Consider the following 22,889-nt stretch of genomic DNA (forward strand, 5'->3'; position numbering starts at 1 on the left):
AAGTTAAAGCAGAGAAAATGTTAAAGGACTGTTGTTTGAATTCTAAATGCCAAGTGTTGCCACATGCAATTCCAATTCACAAGAAAGTCAAACTATACAAGTATTAACATTAGTCCATCCCAAGCAACTTACCTGGATGGCACTCAGTCCTAGTCTGAGATAATGTTTTATTGTGTTATCAGATACACCTAACACAAAAAGAAGTACCATCTAACCTCTTATGTTATTTTCTTAATGGGGGAGAGGAAGAAATGTCAAAACCAGCTATGCAACTGTCTCACTGGCCATACCTGATTCCCCATATTCAATCCTAGGGACTTCTAATGGCCATTTTGAACCTCTGAAAATAGGGGGACCATGTATAAAATTGTCTGTCTTTTCTAACAGCTCATACAATATTTTTGTTAAACCCATTGAATTAAAGCTGAAAGTCAGTACTTCAATCACATAATGATTGCTTTATTTCAAATCCATTATGGTGGCATACAGAGCCAAAATTATGAAAATTGTGTCACTATGCAAATACTTATGGACTTGACTGCACTTCCAAAACCCAGTTTACCACCAACAGAGGGTTTCACAAGAGCATCCTCCCATGCACTTAAGAGAGCAGCCAGATAAGGAATGGGTAATCTTGTCCTACAACTGCAGAAAATTGTATTGTTGTATCATGTTGTACTCCTGTCAGCCAAGAACAGAAAGCAGAGGATGAGTTGGGCATAGGCTAACCAAAACTAAACAGTTCAAGACTGGAAAAATGTTGCCTGCTCTGATGAATCTCAATTTCTACGGAGTCACCGAGATGGTGAATTCATAATTTGGCCTCAACTGTATGAATCTATGCGCCTAACCTGATTTGTGCCAATAGTATGGGCTGGTGGTGGTGACTTAATGATGTGGAAAATGTTTTCTTGGCAAACTTTGGGCCTGTTAATACCAGTCAGTCATTTGTGACCATGTGTAACCCTTCATGGCCACAATTTACCCATCTTCTAATTGATACTTCCAACATCATAATGTTCCATGTCAAAAAACAAACATATCATACTGGTTTCACATGCCAGTGAGTTAAGTGTTCTTAAGTACCATTCCCACTCATTGGGTCTGAATCCAGTAGTCTGGGATATGGTAGAACAACAGACTAACATGCATGAATGTGAGCTGACAAATCTTCAGAATGTGCATGATGGAATTATGTCAATATGGACCACAATCTAAATGGAATTTTTCCAACATCACATAGAATCTGTGCAAAGAATTTTGTGATAGAAGGCCAACCCAGTAAAGATGCAGTGTTCCTAATAATTTTGCTGATCTCTTGGCCACTGCTAGTTGCAATGAAATTAGTTTCCTTTGTGTTGATGTTTGTGATCCTTAGCTTTTTTTGATAAAACATTTCTTTTGCTTTGAATTATTGAGATTAGATTAGTTCTGTTTTACTCATGAATTGTTTGTTTATTTTTTTTTATTGATACCCTTTTTTTAGAACTTTTAGGATTGTCCCTAAATGATTAGTATTTTTCTGGTTTTGTTGAATTAGGCTATGCTATTGAAATATTCATTATTGGTTCAGGTTAGGGCTGTCAGATTAAATGTCACTGTTGAAATATAAGAGCATTTAAAAAAAATCTTATTTGAAGGCAAATGCTGACATACAAATGTAAAAAAAATTGCATTACCACAAACTAATTTTAGCATTATGCCCATCACTTTCTCAATTAGGCTTTTCATATTGTTGAATGGCTAGCTTGTATTGTCATCAGTAAAATGTACAATGCATTTTAGGACAGAATTTATTTTCTGTATTTGAATCTTACATTGTACAACGAACAGAGTTTTAAATTGTTTTCCAGTTTTTCTAAGGTTATGGTTTTTGTGTATAGTTAAAGAATTCTACAAGCTTTGCTATGCTTTTTTTGGGGGGATTTTTTTACCTTTTTTGTTTTGCTTCAGATTCAGTCAGCTTTTGGTGTTTATATTTTATTCTATCTTTTTTGGGGCAGACTTTTACTTATGTAATATATATTTAAGATGACTGTTGTTCCTTTAAGGGTTGGAGTTAATTATCTCTCTTTTTGGATTCCTCACTTCTTTCCTTGAAGACACACCTTCACTGACTATTGTATAATCATTTCTAATTTCCACCACTAAATGTACGAATAAGTAAAACATTTATATCTGTGAATTTGTCTGAAAGGAGGGAAAAGGTTCACAGAAAAGCTTCAGCTTGTATCCTGATTCATCCCAGTCTCATGATCATACTGATTGTTTTGACTTACATATTCAGCACTTCAGTTTATCCTCCTATCCTTTACATTTGCCACTCGGTCAGTCCACTGTCCAGTCATAAACAAACAGTTTGGCAATGATTGCTTCAGTAATAAAGCTTATCATACAATAATTTTCAGGCTGCAACTCTTTTTAAAATCATGGTTCTTGCTGTTTATTCTGTAATGTAAATATACTGTTTTTATTCCCAAAGGTAAAGAATATGGCTGAATCAGGTGCACTAGGAGTTCTTGTGTATGCTGGTATTGGTGAACCCATAAAGGATATGAACTGCAAAGATGATGAATGCTCCACATCCCTAGATATACCAGCAAGTATGGTGCATATTGAACCTGCTGTTGTTAAAGCCCTTCAGTAAGATATACATCTGTTTAAACATTGCTTTTAAAAAGTCTGTATTTGGAAATCTTTACATGATTTGTTTGTCTTTATATTAAGGACAGATATTAGTGCTTGAACAACATTATTATTTTGAGACCATGTTCTAAAACTAACAAAAAAATTATAACAAAATGAAGAAATGGAGTGGGTTGATGTATTGACTCTTAGAAATTCTTTGGGTGAGTTTTTTTAGTAGATTGCAAATTTATCTGCATTCCAGTGACTCACAAATACATTATTTCTCACCACATTTAATATTAAAGTTTTGCATATTTGTATTATGTATGATATGATGTGTTCATGTGGCATCTCCAGACCTAGAATGATACCAAAGGATCCAGATTATTTATTAAAGGTTTATTTTAATAAGAATATATAAAATATTGGTAACACTTAAGTTTAAGTAGTACAAAAATGCATATATAACTCATTTACTATTATGTAACAAGATCTTAATGTACACTTCTTTGGGTCTTCATAACACTTCATAATTCACTAAAGAATTTATTCATCTCTGTAATGTGACTTGCTAACAAAACTTCACTTTGGAGTGGTCTGAGGTGGCTTAACTGAGACACATTTCTCTTGATATTACATATTTAATATAAGGCCTGTGAATCTTTCATATCAACAAGCAATTTTACCATCTATATCAATATGCCACACTTCACAGAAATTAATAACTGGTCTGCTGAGGTTTTATACAGTATTATTAAAACCAAAAGAAGCCTTTGTCTTGTCTTACCACATACGAATAATTGAGTAATAATGTATTTTTGCAGTACATGTGTGGTTGATATTGTTTATCCATGTCACCTAAGACATGTCCAATGTATCCCATTATAATAATAATAATAATAATAATAATGCATTTTATTTATAGGGCACTTTACATTAGCAGTAAATCTCAAAGTGCAGCATAAAAAGTTTAAACAAAGGCAAAGCAAGATAAAAACAGAGATAAAAAAACAATTGTAGCATTCTTGTTAATAAGCTTTCCTAATTAGAAAAGTCTTGAGCTGTTTTTTAAACAGCCCACAATCTGCTGTGTTCTTAGGCTCTCTGGTAGGGCATTCCAGAGCCGTGGAGCAGCAGGTGGGAAACACGACCAAGACATAAAAAAAACTGTTTTATATACAATGAGACATCACAGAATTTATTATTAGGAGGAATACAGTTTATAAAAGCTGGATAAAAAAATCCTGTCTACTGCTCCAATAGCCTCTGGGGTCTAATTCTAAGAGCTTTAGGTCTGTTCACTTATTCACTTTGACTCTCCTCTTCAGACAATGAGACAAGTAAGCTAATGTTATGAGATACAATTTCTAAGCCCATCAGCCACTAGTTCTAAGTTTCCCTGTCCAGGTATCATTGTTCTCCCTTTGTTAGTCAATAATACTGAGGACTCAAGTGACTTTGATTTTATAGTTGTTTGATGTTGTTTCTTTGTTATTTTATATTTTTCTTCTGGGCATGATCTGTTCAAGATAACACGTAAGAAATGTTGTTTGTTTTTATTAAACTCAGAAGCTAAAGTTGTTCTGAGGCTTTATTGTTTGCCATTTTTCAAAAAGCTGTTTTACCCTCTTCTTTTGCCCCAGCAAAAAGACCTTCAAGCCAGGTTAGCCTGGCCGTTGAGCAGTTTCAAATATTTTATTATTTTGACAGAGGTACAACATATCACTGGTTTCAATAATGTGAGAAGAGATGGCTTAAAGAGACATGTCCAGGATCAGGCTGAAAAATAAGAGGAAAGTGATTATTGTACCAAACTGTAATAGTTATATTTTCTGTTTGTGGCCAAGCTATAATTCATAGAGATACAAGCATTTGTGATTTCATCAAATACCATGCTGTTAAACTGTACCATTCCAAGAGTTTTGACCTGATTTCCATTGTACTGGATAATGTAAAGGAGGGATCAATTTAAACTGCATCTGTAGTGAGAATGGTGTGGTGTCAGATGGGAGTCAAATCATAAGATGTCCAGGAGGTACACCATTGTCAGTGAATAAACACTTTCAACAATAGGGAGTGTTGCCCTTCAGTGTAATACTAACAGCCCAGGAGGTAATTATTTCATGGATGCAACTCAGTGAGAGAAATTTAAGACAGACATGTTGCAAGAAGAAGGCTCAGCAGCATATGCATGGCCTTATAATTTATATAGTAGACAGGAAAACTTGGAGAACTTGAATTGTGGGAACATCTGAAACTGTTAGGTGGAACTCTAGCATGATACCCCCAGGGGTTCCTTGAAGCAACCCCAATTCTGTAAGTGGTCCAGGAGCCTTCCCTAGGAGGATTTCCCATTTGGTACTCAATTAACTATTCTGGTTGCCAGCCAGTTGAGCTTTGAGTTGGAGGAACTGTAGGTAAGAACTCGTCTAATGGGGGGAAACAAAGCCAAACATAGTAAAACCATTGTTTTATTGTACTTTTGTCTTCCTTGGCATTATCTGGGTTCAGAGCTTGCTCAGCAATGTGAGCTGTTAGTGGATGAGTATCTTCCTGCATGTGCAAAGGGTAGGAGAAAAAGAAACATAACACTTTTTCAGTGAGCGGTAAGGTGAAGCAATGGTTAGCAATATCCGTATCTGTCTGTATGGAGATTTTTATGTTCTTTCCATGGCTGTGTGAGTGTTTCCTGGTATTCTTTTTTCCTTCCACATGCCCAGACACGTTAGGTTAATTTGTGATTTTAAGCTGGCCCTGTGTGAGTGTAAGTGTGGATATGTGCAGAAGTGGGTCTTTAAGTAAACTGACCCCCTGTCCTGTGTTGGTTTCTGCCTTTATCGGGTTCAGTTCCATGTGCCACTGATCTGGATTAAGCTGGTTTGAGAATTAATATGTTATGCATCACTCATATAGGCACTTTCTTCTATATTTTCATTTTATTTGGAATAATTGGAATAACTGAGCTGTGAGCTGAACTAAGACCTTATGCTCATCGAATTTTGAGAGAGATGTCTCTCCTTGCAATAAATAATTGCAGTGAGATTATTTAGGCAGCAAAAATGTTTATGTTCATGTCGTCTCATTAACAATTAATGTTTTTTGGTGCTTGCATCACCACAGAGCAAGAAAGAATGACCATTGCTTTTTATGGATTATTGTTGCATTTAGTACCTCAAAACTCAAAAGTCCAACCACTTTTTACAGCCTCTTTCTTGTCAGACCTAAAGAAAGTGACAGTCTGTTGCAAAATTTCCAGTCACATGCAGTCTTGGCAAGGTTCGGCGAGAGTGTAGGCACGACATTATGCAGGTTTAGATGAATTCAGTGCTCCACTGAGCATCCATGGTAGTAGTTGTCTCGTGTGTGGATACTGTACTGTTTGAGTTTCATAGTGCTTCTCAAAGTTTTCTTTGTGATGAGCAAAATAAGTGAGAAATGGGATCAGTTTATGTTGAAAAAAAAGTTACATCGAACGTCTCATTTTCATTCTGTTTCAATACCTGTATTTCTATTAAAAAATATTTACATCTAATGTCTCATTTTTAAGTAAAATATTTCTTGCAGTTTAAGAAGCATTGTACTTTTATACAGGTATTGTCACAGAGTTGCACAAGAGACAGGAAGGTGAGTCCAGGTTTGAAAGGAAAATACAGGTACTTTATAGAGAAGGCAGGTACAGTATCAAGACTTCATTCAAAATAGAAGCTGTGACTTCAGTGCTCAAGTACAGATGCAATCATCCTGCTTTAGCTCCCATGTTCAGATAAGTGGAACACCAGCATCTTGGAATCACTGCTATGGCAGACTGGGAGAGTGTGATTATGAGCAGATCAAAGCCTGGTGTTAAATGTTCTAAACATCGTGTAACAAGCATGTTATGTAATAAGCCTGATCCTGCAGAGGACAACCAATTACTTTGCCCTTGGTTTACTGTCTACCATACACAGCAGAGCAGCTACAAAGCTGTCCTTGCGCTACTGCCATTAGAGGTGGGAAATCACCTGCAACACTGGGCACACTGGTATACATATTATACATAACAAACTATCCATTAAAACAAAATATTTTTATGGTCCCATTAATTTTGTTACAACAGGATTCCACCTGCATTTTGTCACAAATAAAAAGATGACAGGCCACCAAGGCAAAAACCATGTATTGGGAAATAAACTACAGATAAATTAACAAGGCAAAGGTCAGAACCGGGACGACTTTTAATTCAGGATGTCAGAGCCAAAACAGAAAGCTAAATTGTAGTCAAGAGATATTGTTAGGCCAATAGGGAACAATACGAATTAATTATCAAAGAATCATGAAATGGACCAGGACAATAAACCTTAAATAAAATAAAATTAAAAACTTAAGATTTCAAAAGATCTCTTACCAAAACAAAACACTAAACCTGAATTGTCAAAAGGAAGATTGTCAGAAATTCAAAAGCCAGAAAACACAATAAAAGCACACATCCACATTGTTTGTTATTCTTCATATCCTTGTATACCAGCTGACACACGGTGCCAAAGTATAAAGTATCACATCCATGACATCTCACTATGTGACTGCTGGGAAAACACCCCGGCAATCTGTTTTTGCGTTTAGGCAACAGTTGCCCAAAAAGAAGGCAGACACTGTAAAATAGAAACTTCAAAACTAAAGTAAATGTTACACAAAATTAACTTTTTAAAAATATTTTTAAGCCAACAGCATCCATTCTAAAATGTTCTAGAAAAAAATAACTAATTATTATTAAAGAGTCTGAGACAAAAGAAAAATTATTAACTGCAGGACAAAAAATAAAAACTAATCATGACATGTAGCACAAGCAAAGTTCAAAGCTAGAAATCAACAAATAATAAAGGAAATGCAATAGTTTTTTAGTAGGATCCACAGTCTCGGACAAGTTTCTGTCCTGAATGTTGACCTAAATACTATTGATGATGACCCATGTTTTCCGGGTAACACACCCTAGCAATATGTAGCCATGTCTCAACAAACAGTAATATTTCGGTATGGAAGGATTCAGCATTTAATTAAAATTGATTGTTATCATTTGTCATGTCACATCATTTTCTAACCTAGTTAATCCAGACCAGTTAAGTGTAAGGCAGGAACAAACAAGGGACAGAGCTCCAGTCCATCGCAGATTGAACACATACACGCCCACACACACACTTGGGCCAAGTTAGCATTGCCAATTCACCTAATCTGGAAAGTCGAGCACGTGGAGGAAACCATTGCAGACATGGAGAAACATGAAAACTTCACATAGGGATGACCCCGGACGTGAACTCTGGTCTATTTACTGTGAGGCAGCAGCACTGCCACTGCGCCACTATTCCACCTTTGTTTTAATTTATCTGATTAATTAATTTAATACAGAGCAAGATGTTCAAGTAAAGCTTGTTCATTTTGCTTCAGAGCCTATTTCTTCATTTGTCACCTTGTGAGCTTTGCAAGCTACCCAATAGCAGGGGCAGAATACTGATCCTCAGTATTCAACAGAGCAGATGTTTTAAATACTTGTTGAAAGCAGTTGTAGGCTAAAGGTTTTTTTTTCTTTTGTCATTTTGTAGGAAATATTCCAAATTTAGTTAATAACAGTTTTGATGTAAGTACTTGACAACAAACACAACAAAATAATAATACTCCTCAAACTGATAAAGCACAGGAGACAATAAAAGTGCAAAAAAAACAATTTAATGATCAACACAAAAACATGACTGTAACACTCAGCTTTAAATGCATTGCTAAAGACTAATTTAAGACAAAATGGAAAAGACTCCATAGAACTTAAGTTAAAACTTGGTAAATATCATCCTCTGCTATTCAATGACATTTATGAATTGATTGATGACCCTCCACATGTTTATTGTTTGCTTGCTAAAAATTTTTTTTTGTTGAAAAAATTCTGACATTGTGCAGTGTCCTCTATATGTGGCGCCTATGCTTCAAAATAAATTACTTACAATATTGATTAAATTTGTTTTAGACTAAGATTAATAATTGCAGGTATGAGAACCAAGCAATATATTTATGAGCCTGTGGATATTTTACTAAAAATACTTTTGTTTTGCAGATTTTATTTTCTGATTATACTTCAGTAGTAAGATTACTCATGACATACCAGCCAATGAATAAAATGAACATTTGGCTAAGTGACCTTCAATAATACAATCAGAAAGTTTTTACTTTTATAGGGTTTTTCAAACTTACAATTAGGTACAAATTACAACACCATCCTTTAGCAAAAGCATTGAAAATTATATGCTTATTTCCAAACAATATATATAGCTGTGTGTGTGAGTGTGTGTCAAAGAGTTTTTTTATTTTAAATATGTAATGTTTAAGAATGTCTTAATATGTGGCCATATGAAGTATATAATAAGATACTAAGGTGTGTGTGTGTGCGTGTGTGTGTGTGTGTGCGTGCGTGTGTGTGTGCGTGCGTGTGTGTGTGTGTGCGTGTGTGTGTGTGTGTCCAGTCTCTACAAGCAGTGTGATTGGTCTGTTTGGCTTTGGTGATGTGATCAAAAGAGGAAATGCAAGTGTGAGACACAAGAGAAGGAGTAAAGCCATAGGAGGAATGCTGAAAGCCCCCTTTAAAGACAGCAGGATAAAGGTTCCTCAAAATGACAGAGTTTGAGAAGCAGGCTTTACAGGGACATGCTCGAGAGAGGGAGTGCTGGTCAAGAGAGGTTCTGATATATGAGGATACTGAAGGTGTTTTTAATTTTTTTAAATTTTATTTTATTGCCTGCCTTTGACAGGTAACATGGCTAGTACTTTATCATTTGTGAACTTAAAAAAATACTAGAAATATACCTTGGAGTATGCAGGTTCCATTAATTTTAAAATCACATAAGGGAAAAAATAGAATAAGGTTATAGATGGTTGACTGTGTTGAGTCAGCATTTACTCTCCTTGTTAATTTGATTTTTTTACATTCGTGTCCTCTCCACCCTATCTTCAGTAACTTTTTCCAGCTCTTTCTATGGTCCACCAGACTCCACCAGACAGAGAGAGGTTTATTCTCTCCAGCATGTGCTATTTCTGTCCCTGCCTCTTCTTCTAGGGGCTCTATGCTTGCTACTATCTAATCTACAGCACCAAACCCACCTGGATGATCTGATATTATAAAGCATCTGCTGTTCTTCTAACAACATCAAAGTTGTTGGTAATGGCCACTGATTCACCTATAACAAATCTTCCTAATATAAAGCAGGGATTATATGCAGAAAGGCATAGAATGTCCCATTCTTCAAACATATCTGCTTGCCTAAGGACTTTAAATAATAACTTTTTTTTTAAACTCCAAACATGAAATGTGAATTTTATTGTGTCTTTTCATTCAGTTCATGTTTTATGATGTCAGAGAGTGACTTTAATGTTGATTACTAAATAACTGTCCAGGAATGCCAATTCAGTGTGGTTCCAGCAGCACCAGAAACCCCATATTATTAAATTTACTGTACACCTCCCAGGGAGGCACCAAAGTGTATTGTAAGTATAAACCCAAACCACCTCAACTGGCTCCTCTCAATCCAGAGAAGCAGTGGTATGTTAATTCTGTCTCTCATCACAAGACAAAAATGTAGACTCTCCTTGTTGATGATTTTATGAGACACTAACAACATAATACATAGAAGACATAGTTCAACATAGTTCCTGTTTTAAGTATGAAGGTTAAAAGTTTTCTTATTTATGTTCTGCATATTTGCCAGAAGTTGAACAATGGTTTGTAAAATAAAATATCTGCGATATCTTAAAAGATCTGTGATATCATCTTGTGTCTATACCGATATCACTGAAGTGTTTAAAGAGATAGAGGGCAACTGTTGATTTAGATGTAAATTACAATTTTAATGAAGACTACTAAAGGTAGTTTAACATTTTCAGTGTTAGCTGTGGTCACAGCTGATGTTCAATAAGCAATTAAACAACCTGAAATTTCTCCAAATGTACAATTTGTTTTTTTCAATGGGGATGCTGATTGTATTCACAAAAGGGCCTGAAACTAAACAGACTGGAAATTTACATGGGTTAAACTGTTTTAAGATCAGCTCTTCAACATGGAATATGTTTTAAAAGAATAAAACCTGCTGAACCTAATCAACAGCTGTTAGTTCTACAATTGTTTACACCAGAAAATATAAATGAGTTAATTACATCTAATGTGTTTGGCTTGATTCCATGTATATAGTGTAAAATAATTATAATTTTAAATTTAAAAAGACATCTCTATCAAAGCATCTGTACAAATTCAAACTAATTATACCTTTCCAGAAAATTTCACATTTATTGGTTAAGTGCTATTTTCACAGTCTGAAAAAATAAATTGTTATTATGCAATGCATCGACACATAGCAGATACTACATTTGATAATCTTCACAGAAATAAATATCAAAGAGGCACAGTGGAGTTTATTGAAAAGCAAGAAATCTGGGAGAAGACCTAAACTATAAATATTTACAGGAAAATGTTACCTAGATAGCAAGGCAAATTGAAAAAATGAATTTATTTAATCCGCTGTCCTGCCACTTTCTCACATTTTCAGGTCATCCCAGCAGAAATTACTAGAATTTAGCAACCGTCTTTGCATGAGAAGCCAATCTTTCACAAGGAACATTTACACAAACACCCCCACTCAATCATACCTTCTCAGTTTGAGGCTGTAAGCTAACCAAACCTGCATATGTAGAACCAGGGAACTTAAGAAAAACACGTCTGACTACACAGAAGGTATGCATGCTTAATATAGACAGGCATGCCCTCTTCTTCTTGCAAGCCACTGGTTTGCTTTCCCTGACAGATTGACATTTCTATTTTACATAAAGATGGTCAAGGAAGTCAATATAAACACATCAATTTAAAAATCATGCCAAGTCAAAGAAAACCAAAATTGAGGCCTGCAGGACCAACTTTACTGGATTGTCATTCTATCTGATTGTTCACTTCCTCTACTTCGGCTGGGCCATTGCTAGAAAATCTATGTTGTCCATAGAAACCTGTTCAATAACACCCACAAATCCCAACTGAAAAAATGCTGGATTAAAATTTCTAGCTAGGAGACCATAATCATGGGACAGCTTTCATGGCAGGCTGACCGCATTTCTGATGAGTCAGACAAAAGATGGTCAGAGAAGGAGAACAAAAACCTACACTCGCAGACATTTCAAATAAGTGGCATAACCTGTCCCAAGATATAAGGAGCGGATTCCTCAACCACTTAAGGTCACACCTTGATGCGTGTCATTCTTATTTTGAATGACCACCAATGAATTAAACTATGTCACTGCCTGTTTATACATTTTTAAACAGCATATATGAAAGTAAAATATGAAAAATCAAATACAATTTAAAAATAACACACTGCATTTCATTATTTCAATCATAAAAACCTTAATGGTGTGTTAGATGTTGACGATGTTGCTTGAAATATTGGGCAGTAGACCAGAGACAGTGTGTATACACTCAGTAAACACACTTTTTACACTTGGCTTCATTTTTGCTTTTTATGACTAAATGTTTAAAACATTTACTCAGTCATTTTGAACATTTATATCAATATCATAACAAGAGCAGACACATGATGAAACATTAACTTTTCAGCATTATTTTTTATGTCATGTGTAAAATTGCTTCAGTAACCCACAAAAATTGGATGATACCCTTTCCATAAGTTGTTACCTAACAGAAATGTCTATTACTGTAAGTCTTTAATGAATTTTACAAATTCTACATTTAAAAAGATAACATCACACTTTGCTTGCTGGAAATGCTGAAATAATTTGTTCAGGCACTTACTTTGTCAATATTGAAAGATTAATTCATGAATTAATAAATATGTTTGTATGATTTCTTTTAAAATGGGTATGATCCAAAAATATTGCTCTTAAGGTATTTTTAACACAAATCTTTTGCATCAAGCAGATGAATCACAATAGATAGCACAAAATTTATAATGTATAAACATTTAACATCATTAAACAGTATTAAGTGGTTAATGAGCTGTTTGTGAAAAAAATAAAAAATTGGAGCAAATGTCCTTTTTCAGAATTCAGAATTTCAATTAAACAGAAAGCCAGGCCTCACACCTTTAGAGCTAAAGAAGAAACAAAGTAGGATAGGATGCCACTCTATTGCAGGGAACTCTCACTTTGGGTCACTTTAGAGTCATTAACTTCAGCCAAAAATGGTTTATATCCTGAATTTGAAGTGGACAGCCATGTTGCTCTTGTAGATCTGGTTGGGTGGTACATCATGGCTCTGAGGACATGGGTTTAATTTCTGGCCCACTATCTTCTTAGAGTTTGCTTGTTCTTTCTAAGCCTATTTGACCAAGTATTTTGATTTCTTCCCACAAATTCCAAAAATTGAGTATGTTATTTTATATCATTCATGATGTTTGATGTTTTCACATTATTTTAATTGGAATGATTGGAGTTCCCTAAGTGAAACATATGATACAAAAGTCTCTTGTTCCAAATTTGTTATTTGCGCATAGCTCTGATAAAGGATAGATTTTCTAGTTCGTCCCTTTTTATCATTTAATTCTGTACAATGGTTCATTTGTCTTACATTGATATATTTCCACATTGAAAGTTGTGTTGTATTTTTTCAGATAAAACTGGTAAATAACTTTTTTTTTACCTGAAATGCGCAGCTCTGAAAAAAATATTATTTTGAATTACTGTGCTTATTGTTGCAACATACAGTAAATCCTGATATTACCATATATCTTATATTTTTAGTATATTTAGTATAATATTAGTATGTAATATTAGTTATGAATTAAAAAAATAGCTTTCCAGTAAGCTATGCTAAGTGTGATTATTTAGTGTTTTATTTGTTTTATTTTGCTTATAGGACACACAAAAGAGTGAATGTGTCCTTTCAAAATGTATCTTCTTCTGGTTTCTTCTTCGGCATTGATCGACGAGGAAGACTAGCAGAAATGGGATGGTTGCTCTTTCCAACATTCAGATTTCTTGCTTGGCAAGCACAATGGTAAGAAAAGATTTTAACGTTTATGGATTAGTGCAGATCTCTCGTACTACTGTGATCATGAGAATTTCCCCCCAAATTTTTCCTGGATTTTGTATTTTAATAGCACAATATCCTCCATTTCCTTCTATGTTGTAAGTGGGATAATGTGACAGGCAGCAAATCTGTGAGACACCCTAAAATACAGCAAGTGGCAAAATATTTTAAAAAAGGAAGGATCAAAGTAAGAATGTGCAGTATTAAACATAATGGACAATAAACCCTACATGTCCAGCTGGTCTTGACTTGACAGGTTTTGATTCCTAGTCAGTTCTCCAGTGCTAGAGTACTGTGCCTGAAGTATGAATTACAAAAATAATTGGTACATTCATTGCTTACAGATATATAGTACATCAGAAATGCAACATTTGACAGCATCTCCTTTATTTATAATAAAATAATTAGCCATATAGTGAGCAACGCTAGACAAAGTTAAACAATGCAAAAAATGTCCATGAAAAAAGAAAAACAAATCTCACGGTACCTGTGTCACATCATCCACATGTCAGTTATTCAGTCCTATTCTTAGAATGTGCAATATGCATGCTTTTTTTTTATAAAATATTGTTAGTTACTTTTGGAATGAACAGAGCAAGTCATAAATAAGAAACTAAAGGCCTCATGGGAGTCACTTTTTGAATTGAATACCTGCCTCTCCCCCTCATTTGTTGGTCAAGAGTCCTGTCTTTTTCTAGGCCTTCACTACAAACTACATGGGGTAAATGGGGTAAGTAACATAAAAAAATCATTTCTTTGTGAAGTGTTCCTTTAATTAGAGATGGGCTGGCTCCTTGTCTAGTGCTAATTTCAGTCTTGGCCCACAGAGCTGCCAACATAGGCTCTGCCCTCCAACTGGGGTTACAGAATGTTATGAAGGTTGGTTCAGGGTGAGAACCCTGAATACAATGAGGACTGATTGATGTCATTTATTTTAGGTAGAATGCCTAGAGGGGGCTGGGTGGTCTCATGGTCTGGAACCCCTGCAGATTTTATTTTTTTTCTCCAGCCGTCTGGAGTTTTTTTTTTGTTTTTTACTGTCCTTCCTGGCCATCGGACCTTACTTTTATTCTACTGTATGTTAATTAGTCTTCTCTTATTTTAATTCTTGTTTTGTCTTTTTTTCTCTTTCTTCATCATGTAAAGCACTTTGAGCTACATTATTTGGATGAAAATGTGCTATATAAATAAATATTGTTGTTGTTACCTTCTGGAATTTAATTTGATAGTATTGATTCTTTCAGTAGTTAAAGTTCTACTTAAAAATACATTTCTCTGTATTAATGCATGCACATTACTTTAATGTATAACTTTTATATTTTTATACTGTATGTCTGCACTGCTTTGTATTTTGTATTTTTTTTTACTTTTTTTTTTTGCTTTTTTAGTATTTGTCCTTCTTAACTTCATCATGTTTGAATTATTTTTAGATTGCTTTTCTTGTCATATTTTCTCATTGAATTTACCTTGTAACTCTTATTGGTAATCACTGGAAAACTAATTTAAAACAGACAAAAGTAAATTTTGAAATAGAATTTGGCATAAGTGGCCCATTATATGAGTTACACTTTTAATCATACATAAGTATGCTGAGTTTAAACTTCTATTTTTTCTCAGGGCTCAATAAGAAGTTAGTGTGTTGCTATGATTATTATACACAACCCATCCACTGAGGATTCCATATCCCTTGTACTTCATAACGCCTGTTTAAAGATTACAGCTCAACAGATAGCAGTGGTATACCAACACAGCTGAACAAACTCCTCTGTTTAGGACAGCATCACCCTTGCAAATGGATTTTTTCCTTCCTAACCCACAGGCTTCAGACTGGCAACATCACATCCTCCATGCTGACCTTCAACAAGAGTACCCCACATGGTAGTGTGCTGAGCCCCATTCTGTTCTCCTTGTTTAGCTATAACTGTGTGACCGGACACGGCTCCAACTCATCGTTAAAGTTGCTAATGACACCACCATTATAGGCTTGAACGCTCACAATGAGACAGCTTACCAAAACGTGGTTTAACATAAGACTAAGTGGTACTGGGACAGTAATCTCAAGTTTAATGTCAGCAAAACCAAGGAGCTGGTCATAGACTTAAGAAAGCAGAAGCCAGAACACACTGACATCTACATCGGAAGGAATGCTGTTGAGAGTAACAATTGTAGTGACCATAACTGATGAATTGAAGTGAGCACAGCACATTTCATCTTTGGTCAGAAAGGCTCACCTGTATCTCTGCTTCCTCAGATCTGAGGATAGGTACCATTTCTCCGTGTGTCATCATAAACCTCTATAGGTGTACAGTTGCGTCCATCCTCACAAGCTCCATCATATCCTGGTGATGCACCTACTCAGGTCAAGATTGGCATTGCAGAAGGTGGTAAATGCGGCACAGAATATTACTGGCACCCAGCTGCATTCTATACAGGATGTACAGTATATAACGCTCACTGCCTTAGAAAGACAGAGGTTAGGAGCACGTGCTGAAAGACAAACAGTATAATTAAAGAATTCAGCCATCCCGCACAGCTTCTTTTCTTATTCATCCCCACTTATAAACAGTGTAGAACTGACTATTGGCTGTCATGCCAAGCAACTTCTCACCACTTCAAATGAGTTGACTTCACCATAATGAACAATTAGGGATTTAATTTGATATTGTGTAAATTTCAATATGTTTTGCAATATGTAAAATTTGTTATTGTTATATTATTTTCTTCTTTGTTATAGGTTTGATTATTTTGAAAATTTGGAAGAAGAACTTGAACAGTCATTTATGAAGCAATTTCACATAGTCAATGTATTCAACAACACTGTCATGCAAGGTGAAGCTGGAGCAATAGCCACTGTGGAGCTACCAAAAGGTAGAGTACTGTGCAGAATGCAGGTGTATGTTTCTTTTACTGGTTTGTGCTTTTGACATAACTCATTTCAGGTGTTGTGTCTTGAAAATTGGAATAAATATAGCACATACTTAACACGTGTAAAAAATTTGAAATAGTGTTCGCTATAGAAAGTTGCTATATAAAATAATGTGTTTTGTAATTTTATGCATGAAATGAAACAAAATTCAGCAAGACAAAAAATGCAGGCTTGATGTAATGTCTAAATTCTGTCCCTGTTTTAATCAATTTAAATGTAATTTCAAAATGATATATGGACATTTTATCAAAATATCAATTTTAACTGTTCTTAGATTGCATTTCTCAAGGCTTGCTGTACACTGGGGCTATTTAGTTTATTTTACTCACCAGATGGCCCAGAAGATGCAGGTTATCAACCATTTGATTTCTTGTTTACTAACAGAGAATTCTGAATTTCTCTATAGTATAGGTTTCTCTTATGCATCCACAGTAATACAGCAAAGTACGCTTCAGCTTTGTTATTCATAGCTCAATCCTTCTCCCTTGTGACAAGAGACTGTTGGGATGTGTAAGGCTTATCTCAGCTATGAACTATTGTTGAAAATACATGAAAAAGTGTGTTCTTTGAGCAGAATCTGAAGTGCTCTTATCAGAAGTAAATGATGGTCAATTATTAGAATATGTGCTGTTACTAACATCTGTATGTTGTGTATATTTACAGTATAAGTCAGTGACAAAAAATATACATTTTGATAAATAAATGAATTTCTTTACAACAGGCAGACCGTATGATGGAGAAACAAAATAGAACAAATAACAGGAAATGCCTAACTTAACTGTTACAAGGCCTAATTAATGAATAAAGAATACTGTAAGGCTACATGTCTAATAAGAAAAAAAATCAAAACCAAGCAAACATGTGTATTCCCAACATTTTCATTAAGTCATTGATTTTCTGAATCTATTTCTTCGAGTACAGGGTCACGTCAGGCGTACCCTGGCAAAGAGCTGTTTTGAATGGGATGCTAATTTATCACTGGACACAATCACTAATACTAGATCAATTTATAATAACTAATTACCCTAATCTGTATATTTCTAAAATATTTAAAGGGGTTCGTTGTACATGCAGAAAATGTAAAGACTATGCAGACAGATATTTAGCAAGGATGTGAATCTGGGACTCTTTATCAGTGAAGCAACAGTAATAACCACTACACTATTAAAGGTCTGTCACAATAAATTAGAAAAGGTTTCTTTCTCTGTTCTTAATTTTCAGGAATGTAGTACTTCTAATAAAAGGTTTTCTCGACTAATATCTGATAATCTTACATCTTCCTCACATTTATGTTTTGTGGGATTAATGTACATGAAATAGAATATTGCTATCTAGTGATGTGAAAAAATATCCTAGTGCCTTTAAGAAGCGATTTAAGGTGGGCCGGATATACGAGTTTTTTCGTAGGCTCTGGTAATCCTAGTGTTAAACTCCTGACAACATTAACATTACAATGCAGTTTGGGGTATCTGGTGGGGCAGTGCCTATTCTAGCCCCACTGAACACAGGAAAGAAACCAAGAAGAGCAACTAGGCTGATTCCAGAGCAACAGGAGATTAGTTACGAGAAAAGATTAAAAGAGCTGAGCCTTTGCAGTTTAAGCAAAACATGAGTAAGAGGAGACATGATTGAAGTGTTTACAATTATGAAGAGAATTAGTTCAGTGGATTGAAACTGTTGTTTTAAAATTAGTTCATCAAGAACACAGGGACACAGTTAGAAACTTGTTAAGGGTAAATTTTGCACAAACATTAGGATGTTTTTCACAGACAGCCATAGACACATGGAATAAGTTAATAAGTATTATGGTAAACAGTAGGACTGTAGGGGTCTTCAGAACTAGACTTGATTTTGAAGAATTGCATGGATAGGACTGGCGAGTTTTGCTCTGCAGAATAGCCTGTTCTCGTCTAGATTGTTCTAATGTTCTAACTATGAATGGGACACCAAGCCCATCACAAGGTCTACTCATGCGCACATTTCTACTCAGATGGGTCATTTTAGAATTAACATAACACTCACATTTTTATCCATTAACGGAAAACTAATGCACCTTAAGAAAAAAAATCATGACATGAGGAGAATTTGCAAACTCTAGCTAAACAACATACAAGGAATGTTGGATCTGTGAGGCAGAAGCACTGAACACTGCATCACCATAACATCCAATGCCTATCATACAAAAGCAAATCAATAAACTAAATTTTATGACCCCTCTAATTTCAAGGGTGAGATAACCTGCACAGTAGATCAGTTTAGATTAGATTAGATAGAACTTTATTTGTCCCTAGGGGGAAATTTGGCTTTTTACAGAAGCTCTTCAAAGAGATAAAAACATCAATAAATAAACAAATAAATATACTGTATATACACAAACAATATGGTCTGAACACACACCAGAATGACTAAAGAGGTTGAAAATTAAAAAGAGAGAAAATGTCTGACTTGGCAGTCACAGTCCCAGTGAGAAATTATAGAGACTTATTCCTTTTGGTATAAAGGAGCCCCATTGACACACTTCTGCTGAATAATTTGTTGACTGAAAGAACTCAGTGTGAGTGTGAGTGTGAGTGTGTCAGAGAGCACATGTGCAGCATTGTTTTGCTCTTATCAATGCTGTGGAGTAGGAGTTGGAGTCATGGATCGGCTATTTTTTAGTGGAGTTGAGGAGTTGCATTGGTTTTTTTTCCACTCTGACTGCAATACCAGAGTGTAAAAGTGCTCTTGATGGAAAAGTGTTCTGGGTAAGAACAAATGCTCCAGCTGTGACATCTGTCTGTTTTTTTAATGGCTAACACAGTGATACTTCACATATAATGTTGGTAAAGTTTAACGTATAAATGCTGGCACCCACAAAGCTTGGCTGCAAAGCCTGCACTGGGGTGCTTCAAGATTTAAGCTACACAGCACAAGCAATACATGCGTGCCAGTGCAACTCCAAGGTGTACAGTTACGTGTGTTATATACACATTACAGCATTGTGAGGGGCTGGTTTTAAACCATGTTCCCACTGATACTCTGCTCTTGTCTGCTGCATTGTTTACTAATGTGCTCTGGTGACTGGCTGCTTTAGACAGATTGCTGAAAAAATGGCAAGAGGTATGGCATTTTGGTATGTGAAGGCACATTAATTATTGAGATTTTATTTTGAGTTAACCACTACAAAGTTAAGATTCACAATATAGGAATGCACTTTTGACAAGAACATATATTTTCATTTACTTCAAGCTCTGTTTTGGCTTGCAATGGCAAGTTCTGTTTTTTTTATTTACTTAAGGCTGGATGACATTTATTACACTTACCACAGTGTCCCTTATAAGGTGACATCTACACTTTGAAGCTGCTCAGAATTAAATGAGAAAAAACAAAATGTTCCTGGATGTACTTTGATGTGCACTGCGTTTAGAAGCAGTATTCACATGCAGTTGTCAAATCAGCCTTGTCAATGTAGTATTGATCTATCTGCACAAAGTTGTTATCAGGTACAAAACCATGAGGAAGAATGTGTTCACGTGCAAGTTCAACATGATTCACTATTTTTTTTCTTGTTTAATGCACATTTTGTTTCTCTGTGAGTCACAATTTGGTTTGGCCAGCGAGTATTAACATGACTCAGAAAGGTCAGATACTTTCATCTGTAATGAAAACCAGTGGAGATCTGCTCTAGATGTCTGACTTCTTTGTTTTTTTATTGTGTAATAATGGCCTGTTTTGACGGCTCTTTGTACATCTGTTTGATCCATATGCTCTGAATATCTGATGCTCAGAAAAAACAATGTTGTGATTAGATTTTTAAAATGTAAACAAGAATTTTTTGTTTCTATTTTTTTTTAGCACACTTTATAGGCATCATCCCGCATTTGTCATGCTAACCGTCGGTTCATACCCGTATATAAGTTAAAAAGTCCTGCGCCAATAACTACACTGAGTCCCGCTGCATACCAAAAATACACATTTTTATTAGGTAGGGCATTCATTTCCCCAAATTCCATATGAGGTGAGGGTGTGCATTGTGATTTACAATAGTATAATTCCCAACTAATTTGAATAATAATATCTCCTGTAAAACCATTGTTATAAACTTGGCATGTACTAAAGTTGGAATCAAAGTTGTATTTTTTAAACTTTATGGAATCAGAGTCGGACAGTTCTTTTCACGACTCCACAGCCCTCGTTCATATGCTTAACAGTGTTTGCATTGAGGTGAAAAGCTAACATTTTTTTATTTAATTAAATGTCACAAGAAAGCAGCACTGCTGCTACCTCTAGCATAGTTACAGACATTTACCAGCTGTCAGATAATTGCAATAATGTGAGGCATTGTCATTTCTTTAAATGACTTTTTTTTTATAAATAAAAAAAAAATCTTACCAATATGCCTTAAGGATGGAGACCTGTGCTTCCCAATTTAGGAATGGTATTTCAAATCTTTAAGAACCAGTCAGAAAATTGCATTTCTTTTTAAAGTGTTCACTGTCATAGGCTTTATACCATTTCACAGTTCTAGCAGCTCTTTGCTTGCCACCTTGCTTGACAAACAGTTGACAGGAGTTGATTTACTTAGAAATGATGCATTTTGATCATTTTGTATTTTCCTCATGGAGCTTCGTTGACAAGGCATGGCCTGACTCAATTGCAGCAATCGCTCAGTCAATGCTGTTCATTACTCCTACAGCATAGCCCCGAGCTGAGACATATATGGGCCATCCTCAGTCCATGCCTATCTTCTTTGTCAAAATACAGTTTGAACTCAACCCTTAGTCTCTGGAGTATAAGAGAAAATTTTTTTGTTTTTTTTGTTAATTACCAGAGGCCACCAATCTCTGGTCAGTTCTGGGAGAATTGCTGGCACCTTGTGCTTCAGTGTTTTCTGCATCTTTGTCAGTTTGGTGTTTTTTTTCCCAGTATCTCAATGTTACATTCTGATGAGGATATTTGTATCTGAAAAGTCTTGAATAGCCTCGAAGAAGTTAGTGTGGTAATGTATTGGACTAGCTTGAAATTGACATCCTCAGTGTCATCCTAGCATTTAACCACTTATTTTAAGATTATTTATCTCATACTTTTATTATGCTTATTATTTATCTGAAATGAGTCTGTCCAATGATATTTAAAAGGCACTATTTGGCTTACTGAATTAATTAAGCGTATTGAAGATGGGTTAGTGCAGTTTAGAAAGGCTGTAACAAATTCATTGCTTAATTACAATGAGAGCTGCTTTATTTCACAAAATTAAAGCACACTGAGCTGAAAGAGAATTCTGATTTGAGAGCTTTTATATGTGTTGGGTTTAATAAACAAATTAGTCCAGCACACTCAACAAAGATTTTTTTTTAATAAAAGTAGTGTTGTTGGATTTAGAATACATTTTTGCCTGGGTAGCAAGTGCCTCTAAACAAAAAGATACATTTACATAATATGAGTTGTAGCTGTAGGAGGCAGATGAAGAACAGTTTCAGCTGTTATTCCAGGGAAATGAAACAAGCATTTTAAGTATGAAAACTACAGACTGTGTCATAAAATATATATATGTTTAAATGTGGGATTACATGAAAGAAGTTTATAGTATAAATTGCGTAACCTTTAGAAAGTTAAGGAAAGTAATTGAAATGAAGTTGTGCAACAATCCCAGGAGACACCTTGGTGGGTATTTGTTGATCGTATAAACAATGGTGACAACAGTGCAGTGATGACAGTTTATAAACTTGAAGTAATGTTTCATGTGAAATATTAAAAAATTAAATCCTAAATTAGATTTTAATAAAATGGTATGACAGATAAATTGTAATATACAGTAGGTATTTTAAGGGAAAAACAAAAACTTGTTTGAGCTGTTAACTTGTGGGTACATATATTTAAGGCACAGACATGGGTACCTAGTTTATGGATTTCATATGTTCACCCAATGTCTTTTTGGGTCTTGTATGGGTGCTTTGAATATCCCCCTACACCATAAAGCAGAACTTGTTAGATTCAATGGGATATCCAAATTGGCCTTGTGCGAATGTTCATAGGTCAGTATGTGGCTTTACCTTGGGAACGACTTGTGCCCAATCCAGAACTGGTTGGTGCTTTCCACCTAATGCTGCAACAACAGGATGTGAGGTCTCATATATAAAGCTTGCGTAGCTCAAATAGAGGCTCGAAATGTGCAGAGGTTACTTCTCACATAAACGTCAGGATTTATATAAGAAAACTTGACAGCATCGTACAGACAAGTCTCACTTTTGAATTATGGTGTAAAGATACTCTCCAAAGACCTGGCTAGAAGGATTGAGAAAGTGCTTCCTTCGG

General features: G+C 35.2%; 1 protein-coding gene across 1 annotated transcript in view; it reads left to right on the plus strand.

Moving 5' to 3' along the window:
• Positions 1-22,889, plus strand: part of si:dkey-256h2.1 (uncharacterized protein LOC337520 homolog) — a 316,260-nt gene that overhangs the window by 112,377 nt on the left and 180,994 nt on the right. The window contains exons 4-6 of the mRNA XM_028817047.2: positions 2,483-2,643; positions 13,496-13,636; positions 16,404-16,537. Of these exons, the coding sequence (XP_028672880.1) occupies positions 2,483-2,643; positions 13,496-13,636; positions 16,404-16,537 (436 nt within the window). The remainder of the gene's footprint in view (positions 1-2,482; positions 2,644-13,495; positions 13,637-16,403; positions 16,538-22,889) is intronic.

The sequence above is a fragment of the Erpetoichthys calabaricus genome, chromosome 13 (genome assembly GCF_900747795.2).
Source record: "Erpetoichthys calabaricus chromosome 13, fErpCal1.3, whole genome shotgun sequence".
In the NCBI taxonomy this organism is placed as follows: domain Eukaryota; kingdom Metazoa; phylum Chordata; class Cladistia; order Polypteriformes; family Polypteridae; genus Erpetoichthys; species Erpetoichthys calabaricus.